At 44.9% G+C, this 9,464-nt stretch overlaps 1 protein-coding gene across 1 annotated transcript in view; it reads right to left on the bottom strand.

The window, feature by feature from the left end:
* Nucleotides 1-358: 358 nt before the first annotated feature.
* The window catches only part of MTURN (maturin, neural progenitor differentiation regulator homolog), a 28,908-nt gene continuing 19,802 nt past the window's right edge, over nucleotides 359-9,464 (bottom strand). Inside the window, exon 3 of the mRNA XM_045062845.1 lies at nucleotides 359-5,768. Coding sequence (XP_044918780.1) covers nucleotides 5,658-5,768 — 111 coding nt within the window. The 3' untranslated portion in view covers nucleotides 359-5,657. The remainder of the gene's footprint in view (nucleotides 5,769-9,464) is intronic.

The following is a 9,464-nucleotide window of genomic DNA, read 5'->3' as shown; positions in this document are numbered from 1 at the left end:
TTTCTAATTGGTGCCACAAAGTGCCTGTGGTGTCTCACCATGAGAGAAAAATCAGGGTCCTCGTATATGCCCCTCAAGTACTGGCTTGAAGGAAAGCTGGAAAATCACTCACTACCAGCCACATCAACAGATACATGCATGTCTTAAATTACTCACCCCTGAACCATGCCAGTGGTTTCTGTAATGACCTCCTCTCTCGCTCCCACCCCACCTGCCCCCCGGCTGCCCCCGGCAACCCCAGCCCCAACATCGCCAACCACAGACCTGGCTGGTGATCCTCATTCTCTGCCCCTCCTTTCCCATGAGGTGTCCTCTGGACCAAACACCATGGAGGGAGTAAAAAAGAGGCAAACATCACCAGATTTGGAAGGCTCTTTAATAGCAAGCGTATGGTAATTACATTGGTAGATGAGGTCCTCACTCCCCGGGGAGGGAGGACGGAGCAGATGTGGACAGGGCTCACTTTCGGGCTTACACTGCTCGAGGCTTCTAGAACAAAGGGTAACAAGTCTTTTTGGCAACCCATTTCACAGTTTTGTCATTTACAAGAGATTTCTTGGAAAAGAAATATAAAGGCGAAGAAAACATACACACCCTGCAGGAAACATTTTTGCCTAAGGAAAAAAGAACCCCCAAACTGTTCCTTGATTTTGCTTCTCATGTAGATGGCTAAACTCTGCTCTCCTAGCCAAACGAAGACTGGCTCACAGATCATTCCCGATCTTCCCCGAGAACGGACAATTTGCTTTCTCCTCTAAAAAGGGGACAGGACTGCTGTATCTTTACCCACCTTGCTATCAGAAGGTACTCAGAGTGAAAAAACAACGCTTAAGAAACAAAAGCGATACAGAAGAACGAACCAGGGAAAGGCAGCTGTACAAAGAACAGACTATCTGCTTTCTCGGTGGGACTGAGTAACTTGAATACAGTTCTCAGTAAATGAAGTGTTTATTTTTACGTGGCCTGGCACACACTTTCGACAGCTTGGGTCTATTCAGTCACACGGTGCTGTAAAGAAGGTTTCTAACGTGTGATGCTCACAGTCCTCTATTTTTGTAATACAAATTTAAATAAAAATATCGACGACACCATCTTATGTAACAGTTTACCCAGGGGAACATGAGCTATAGACATTTACCACGGACCCCACGTTGCCATGGACACCAGAGGCTACGGGCAGCCTGGCAAGTTTTAGATATTCTGAATAACATCTAAAAGGCTTCAGCCTTTCAGGTCATACCTGGTGTCACAAAACCAAGATAACTTGTTGGGTCTTTGTGGAAGAGGATTCATGTTTCATACCAAAAAAAAAAAAAAAAAAAAATTGGGCTTCTCTGGTAATCTAAAGACTAAGTAATAGGCAGTGGCCCCTCTGTGGGGTTGACAGTCCTTCTAGGGAAGAAGGATCTGTGATGCACTTGAGTTTTAATTGTGTTATTTCCTCAACCCTGAAAAGTGGAGTAGGCGGGCTCTGCCCTCCAGCCCCTGGGGGCATTCCTGACCCATGGCCTCCTCCACACTGAGAGCAAAATCAAGTCCGGTTCACCTGCTGCCTGCCAGGTGATTGGAGCCTGCACATGTGGTTGCACTCTGGAAAGACAGGGTTCTCTGGCTAACAGCTGGTTTACTGAGGAAAACTCCACCATCTTTGTGGGACACCTGCTGTCTCCTTGGCTGCCGGGCATTTGCAAAGCTGCAAATCCATTCCCAACACAGGTCTTGCCTCTCAACACGCAGGCGGTTCCTTCGAGAATAGCTAGCTCCTAGTGGGATAGCCCTAAAAACAGTTTTCCTGTACCGTGCACAATACCTGTCTTCCAGCTTTTTCTTTATTATTATTATTTTTTTAAAGAATTAGACACTAACTCTCCCGTCCTTTCTCATCTCCTCCCACTGCAGATTAAGTCCTGCCTATTCCTCTCTGCCTCTTGAACCATGGAAAATCAGGTTTGTTCATATCCGTTTCCCAACTTGTGAATTTTAATATGCAAGGGAGATTTCTAAAATATAAATTCCAATGATGCTGGGAAGCGCAGCTCCCCGAGGTCCATACACTTTGTGCTCTTATGAGACAGACACAATCTTTAGAGATGTCATTGTGCTGAAGGAAAGGTTGCTATCTGTATGTGAAAAATGACAGTAGCTATGAGAGGAGAGAAATTTTTCACTTAAGGACCCTGGAAACCTAAATCTGGCACCAAGACGGGAGGATTCCTAAATAAGAGACTCTCATGTTCTAGTCATATAAAAAAAATCCAAAACACACAAAAAAACCCCAAAGTCCTATATGCTGCTATGAGCCTGTGAGGCATGAGTGTAACTGAGCCAGAGTGTGGCAGGCGTTGTGTGGGGGGGGGTCCTACCTCCCTGCCTGGCTCCCTAACTCATTCTCTGGTTTCCCAAAGTGTGCTCAGTGTGACTGTCAGGCAGAGCCAGTGACTAGGTGGCCATAAGAAATATGTCTCTGTGATTCACTCAAACCCAGCATCAAGGTTTGGTAAGGTTATCACAGGCAGGATTTCACAGCTGGCCCACAGTGATCAATAAGCCATCAATCATCCTCTCCCCACAAAGTTCACACACACTCACATGCTCACGTGCTCACACACACACACACACACACACACAGTCTCTCTCTTCTTTCTCTCTCCTGGACAACATGGCAAAAAGTCAAAGTATTCCTCTTTCACCCTCTCCTTGCTCTTCTTCATGCAAAATTTCCTCTCTCAGTTAAGTTAAACTCATTCCACTTCCAAAGCCGCAGTCTGTCGGGGCACAAGGGAAAGCCACGCCTTCAGCCGACAGAGCCTACACATTTGGGACAAGTACGTTTCTGTATCTCTGGGCCTGTGTCCTCCATCTAAGGGACCGGAAGTCATCAGCCCCTCAGACACTCATAGAACATCAGAAACCTATTCTAAGGTAGTCCTTGGCCAGCATTCTCAGGACAGCATCTCCGCAAGATCCAAAATGTATTTCTTTCTCCTTTCCCTAAAAGTGTCCTTGCCCATTGCTCTTAGCACACATACATACCATAAGGCAGTTAGGGAATGACAGTGGTGAAAGCAGAAGGGCAAACAGCCCTTGTTTCAGGCGAGTCAGGGGACTTGCCCAAGGTCACGTGGTCCCTGTTAGAGCCAGGGCTAGAATCCAGGTCTCTCTTCTAACTCCCGGGTCCATGCTCTTCCCACCGCACCAAACTAACTCTTCTTAAGTGTTTATCTGTTTGTGAAAGTCAGGAATTCATCTAAGCACAGAACCTCTTCCTTAGCAAAGACGGCCGCCTGCCTTGCTGGCTGTCAGGGGGCGCTCTGCACCACGCGAGCTCTGACGCCACATGCACACCCCGGACTGTGAACCCGCAGCCGTGGGAGCCAGCACAGGCACATGCAGCAGCAAGGGCAGCTGGGGAGGGGCACAGTCAGAAAAAGGGAAGTTTTGGAGGAAACGGTTCCATCTGCTAATGCCTTCTGGGGTTTTGCCATGAAAATAAGTGACACACAGTACTGTTATTCTCAATTCCTGGGGCAGAACAAAGAGGAGATTTCTCCTCAGCCCACTGAATGGCTGAGTTGATCTCAGTTCTGTGTTTATAAATAGAACATTAACATAATAATACCAAAATGCATTTGGTCAAAGCCTAAACGCTTTTTCATAAAATACATTTTATATTAATGTCCATTCCATTCGCAAACATATGTAAATTGAGCTTCTAAGCCTCTATGTGTAAAATTCCAGTTTACCTTCCAATGGAGGAAGCTAGTCAAGATTCTTCACCTCAGTCAGTGGCAGAAGTCATTCTTTTAGCCTATTGTGTTAAAACAGAGGGTTACCAAACCCCAGCGCTATCTACAGAATGCAGCTCACAACTGCCTGCGCCCAGGTACTTAGTCAATGGGAAGACAGGCAAGGACAGAACACAGAACATGTTCACCCACTGGAGGAAACATCAAGGTTTGTGCTGGGAATAGGCTACTCGGAAGGAAATTCATTTCACGTGAAATTAACCTTCCATACGCTTTTCCAAGAACAGAAAAAATGTGGGTACTGAAGCATGGAGGGAAACTGCTGTAGGGTTTTCCCCATGACTTAAAACTGCAGTACCCTGTTCTACCACTAGCAGCCGCACTCTTCATGGCACCAGTCAATCAAACAGAAAATGGTGATAGAATCAGGTTAATACTGACAGGCCTGAGGCTATAGAAATAGACTCCTGGAAGCTCTGTGCTCGCTGCTGCTGCTTTTTTGTTGTTGTTGTTTTTTTTAAGTTCCAAACTATGACAACCTAACAGCCATGTGTGTGCATGTTAATAACATTTCCACCCCAGATGCTATGTTTGGTCAAGGGTTGTGAAAGAGGCATTCTGCTTTGAGAGATCCAGAAGGGTCCAAGAAAATGAATACTTTAAATAATTCCACGTAAGCATTACAAAGGATTTCCCCTGTAAGTATTTGTTGGCTAAGTGACAGCAGTGTTTCCAATTATTAAGTAGCTGTTTCTGGGAGTTGTCTTAGTATTTTGACCATTGAAACTTCCCATCTGAACCAAGCTAACCCACGACTGAAAGAGTCCCAATTTGATATCACTTTAAAAATTCACTTCTGTTAGGTCCGTCCAAGGACTTGATTATAGTTTTTTAAATAAATTATACAGTGGGATCCTTTTCTTGACCTTTTCTTTTTTAAGGAATAAAAGACAAATTAAGAAAGTAAAGAAAGATTCCATTATAAGTTTAAAAAAACTGTTTATCCTGGTTTATTTCCCCCATTAAATTTATCTATGGCTTCAAAGTTTAAGTGGCACTTGGATTCTGAATGTTTTCATGATTTAACAAGTTGCCATCTGGTTATAAAGACAGAATGTGAATGTTTCATTTCATATGTGGGACGATTTATAGATATTTTAAAGAAATCAATCATTTATGTCACCCCATTGATATTTTCGACTATTAGATTTTAAAAGTGGCTTTGGAATTAGCATGTTTTAAAATAACTGAACATGCAAGTAATGCTTATACCAACCATGAACCCGCTGCTATCTATCCAGGTAACTCAGTAATGGCAGAACGCTTCAACAAAGGCTTCTCTGCCTCTCTTCCCTTCTTCTTCCAAAGCTAAGTGATTATCCTTTTCTGCTCTTGTATTTGCATTTGTGCAGTTTAATGACTAGATATTAAAATTCATGCTTTATAAGCAAATTCCTTCACTTATGGACACACTTAAAAAGTACATAAAAAGTGCAGACTGCATTTCTTCTCTGTCATGCTTTCCCTCAATAATGTCACCTGTGAGGACTCAAAACATATCCTTAATGCATTCAGAGTTCTCCACATTCGAGTCAGCAAATGGTAGTTCTTCAACACAAACTCAAGAGAGAACAGTCAGCCACAAAATGGACTCTAAATTCAAAATGGCAAAGGCTACCAAGACAACCCCATAAAAACCCACTGAAACGGGAGTAAAATTCAGGTCACTTCTGAGCAAAGCTCATCCCAGATATTTTGCGGTCAATAAAAAGGTACTTAGTTTGAATTTGGATGCTGGGAGTCAGACGTCCTGTTTCGAAGTGCTAATGCAAAAAATGCTAACCCAGGAGCACGCGACCCCACCTCAGGTACCAGGGGGTCCACTCTCCTCAGGTGGGAGCCCTCGGAAGGTTACTGCTGACTGACTCCCATTTGGGGGTGGTCCGCCTCTGGCTCCTCCTCTTCCACGTCTGCACTGTACTCTTCAAACGCATCATCGTCAGCATCCGGAAGCCCCAGTAACTAGAGGAGAGAGGAGAGTACAGTGTGAGCGCCAAATGGCCCAGGGGCAGGAAGAGAACCAAAGACATCCGATCCAAATTCATCAACATTTAACAGGACTCAGCACAGCAGCTACAGATTTCCCACTGGAGTCAACCATCCCTACAACCATGTTTATGAACATACTGGAAGGAAATGTCAGTCCTTCAATGGACTGGAGCCCAAAGGGCTAGGTTTTATTGGGGATCCTGGAGACTCTCTACTTCTAAGTATCAAAACATGGCACCACACACAACCAATGGAGAATAATATCGTATACACACACACACACACACACACACACCCCTGGATGTCAGCCATAATTCAATGAACATGCTGACTATTCCATCAAGACATAAAAAATCTACCCCCTCTATATTTTCTTTCCAAAAACCAAGTGCTGCTAGTATTTATAATGCACCTGTAAAAATGTAAAAGCTACTGAAAATTTTAATTTTCTTTCATTAAATTATGGTGCATCTGTAAGATGGGATCTTATATACCTACTTAAAATAGTATTTTGAGTGACTTGATACAGAAACATGTACCTAAGTGTAAAAAGAGCATGGTGAAAATTGCATTTTCATTATGATACAGATTTTATTAAAGTTTATCCACAACTCCATGGCAAAAAAGACTTTGAATGAAATACATCCAAATTTTAAGAGTATTGTTTCAGGCAGTTTGGTTATGGGTAAGTTTTTTCCTTTTTATCTTTTTGCATTTTCCAAAGGCTCTATCATTATCTTTGGGGATATTCACAATAAATACCCAGGAAACATCTTTTCAAAGTACTGAATGGTCTTTGCTTGGAAACTAAGTGTCGTTTGCTGGGCCTGATCAGTATGAAAGAAAAGCCTTGGTGCTGGCAGGGAGCGGAGGCCTTGGCCACCCCTGGGCCCTGCCTGTGATCATCGTGCTTCTGTCCCACAGCTCCTCCCTCAGATTTAGTCTCCCGTGGCCATGACGTTCTCACATGGTGGCCCTGACGTTCTCACATGTTGGCCCTCTCGACTGGTCACTTTCAGGCAACTTGGCTGAATGGTGCCGGGATCCTAGCTAACTGGATGAAGCCACTACAGTAAGATGGACCATTCGGTTTGCTTTGCATTGCCTCCCTAATGCCCTGCGACCCTTCCCCTTCTTCCCATCCCAAATGCTGACAGGAGGAAACAGTAAGTCCCAGTCGAAAAAATGCTTTTCCAGTGAAGTTCTCCGACCCCAACTCCTGAGGGTCTCACAGAGCCCTGTGAACACACTCTGGACAAGATCATCTGCCAGGCCCTTGGTCATATTCTATGTGGGGCCTGGCAAGCCGGGCGTGACCAGCTGTAGACACACAAGTTTTCCCCTTTGAGCCCAGAGCACTGCAGCTGTCTCAACGGGCCACCACTGACTTGGAGGGGTGGGGCGAGAGAAGCACGTCTCCGCTATCCTGGAGTGGAGCGATCTGTGGAGCGATCTCGTGTATGCTTGGGGGAAGAGAGAAGCCCGTTTCTCCTCCTGCTGTCACCCTCTCACATAGCGGAACAAGCCCAAGATAACATTCGCCTCTAAAGAGAGAGAAAAGATGGCTACAGCGAACACAGATGGCAAGTATTTTGATGTCCCATTTTTTAGTTGAAGAGCTGCTTGGTGACACAACGAGGTGAAAGTGTCAAATGAATGATGATATTTCAATTGCTGATAGAACAGAAATATCACGAGGTGCCTGGGTGGCTCAGTGGGTTAAAGCCTCTGCCTTCAGCTCAGGTCATGATCCTGGGGTCCTGCGATCGAGCCCCACATCGGACTCTCTCAGCGAGGAGCCTGCTTCCTCCTCTCTCTGCCTGCCTCTCTGCCTACTTGTGATCTCTGTCAGTCAAATAAATAAGAATCTTTAAAAAAAAAAAAACAAAAAAAACAAAAACAGAAATATCATTGCCCCTACCAAGAACCTTAGAATTACCTAGATGCCAACAAAGGACGCATTAATTCAAACAATAAATGTGACTCCTCACTGCACTAAGAGATACCCCTTAAAAGAGGAACAGCTAGTGGGTTCTCTCTCATTTAACAGATCTGACTGGTAGCCACTGCCTGGATTCCAAGGCTCAGTGGGAAAGACTGGTCAATTCGCCATGTGTCCATGGGTAAAGAAGGCACAGTCGAGGCACACATCTACACGTTTGCCATCTTGTCCTAAAGACACACACCACTGGTTATTCTTTTTCATAATACACTTGAGTGAATTACTGTTCACTCAGTAATTCAAACCCAGGCCCCAACCATAGGTACCCCTCAACACCCTTCCTCTCCTTGGCTTAGGGTGGTCTGTAGAAGAGGTTCCGGTGAGCCATGACCACTTCTCTTCCCCTTTCTCCTCTACCTAGCTCCCTGCCTTCCCTTTGACGAGAATCCAAAGCACATAGTTTTAGGTCTAGAGCATCTGCACAGGTGAGGCCTTTCCCTGGGATGTGACTTGTAGAACTGCTCACTCCCGACCCTTCCAGGAGGAAGAAAGAACATTAGCAGTTCTGACAGGCCTTCCCGACTTTCCAGGCACCCTTAATGCCGGGTCTACAGAGTCACTGAGAGGCTGTGCAGAAAAGGCACTGGACCCGGCATCCAGAAGCCAGGGCTCTAGTTGGGGACCGAGCCTCAGCATCCCTCTCTGTAAACTGGAGACCACGACACCTGCTCTATGTCCAGAGAAACTATGGAGATGAAATGAGAAATTGGGGCATCCGGGTGGCTCAGTCGTTAGGCAGCTGCCTTTAGCTCAGGTCATGATCCCAGGGTCCTGCGATCGAGCCCCACATCGGGCTCCCTGCTCAGCAGGATGCTTGCTTCTTCCTCTCCCACTCCCCCTGCTTGTGTTCCCTCTCTCTCTGTATCTCTCCCTGTCAAATAAATAAGTAAAATCTTAAAAAAAAAAAAAAAAAGAAAAAAACGAGAAAGTGAATGTTCCATGGGTGGCAAGTTGCAGAGCTTTATGTGAATTCGTGAGGTTAGATCCTGTTACCTTGGCTTCTCATTTTAAAATCCAGCAGTTCAGTTATTCAAGGGGACATGGTCTCCAGACCCTGCTTCTCCCTCTCCCTTCAGCTGTGCTTGATGTGGGACCAGCTCACTGTTAATCAGTATGACAAGAAGCAGGAAGAGAAGGAACTGAATTCCATTAGCCTCCTCACTTCATTCTCACACTCACAGTCAGCATGCCATTCCACAAAGCAATCTGGTCCTACTTCAGATTTAATAATGACAGTTAATATTGGTTACGTGACTATGTGCGAGGTACAGGGTTGGGCAGCCTTACATATATGAATTCTGTTAGTCCTCATTATAGCTGTCTGGGGTAGATAATATCCTCCTATTACAGATAAGACCTAGAGGGGCTGAGTAAGTTGCACAGAGTCACCTAGTAAGTATCAGAGTCAGAATTCAAACCCAGGCCATCAGATCACAGACAACAACATAAACTCTAGGCACCCAGGAGACTCCCTTCCAGCTGTCAGTGCTGCTCCTACAACTGGAAGCTTCAATATCTTCTACTGAGTAATACACCTTTTAAAAAATTCAACATTTATGAGTATATACAATTGGAAAAAGCACAGAGGAGAACAGGAAAAGCACTAGAACTATAATTTGCTTGGGATTGCAAAGAATACCATACAGAAAAGTAATAGTCCAGCATTC

This window comes from Mustela putorius, unplaced genomic scaffold (genome assembly GCF_011764305.1).
Source record: "Mustela putorius furo isolate JIRA1106 unplaced genomic scaffold, ASM1176430v1.1 tig00003845_pilon_pilon_pilon, whole genome shotgun sequence".
Classification (NCBI taxonomy): Eukaryota; Metazoa; Chordata; class Mammalia; order Carnivora; family Mustelidae; genus Mustela; species Mustela putorius.
The sequence above is the reverse complement of the archived record's forward strand: the minus strand, read 5'-3'. Positions and strand labels throughout refer to the sequence as shown.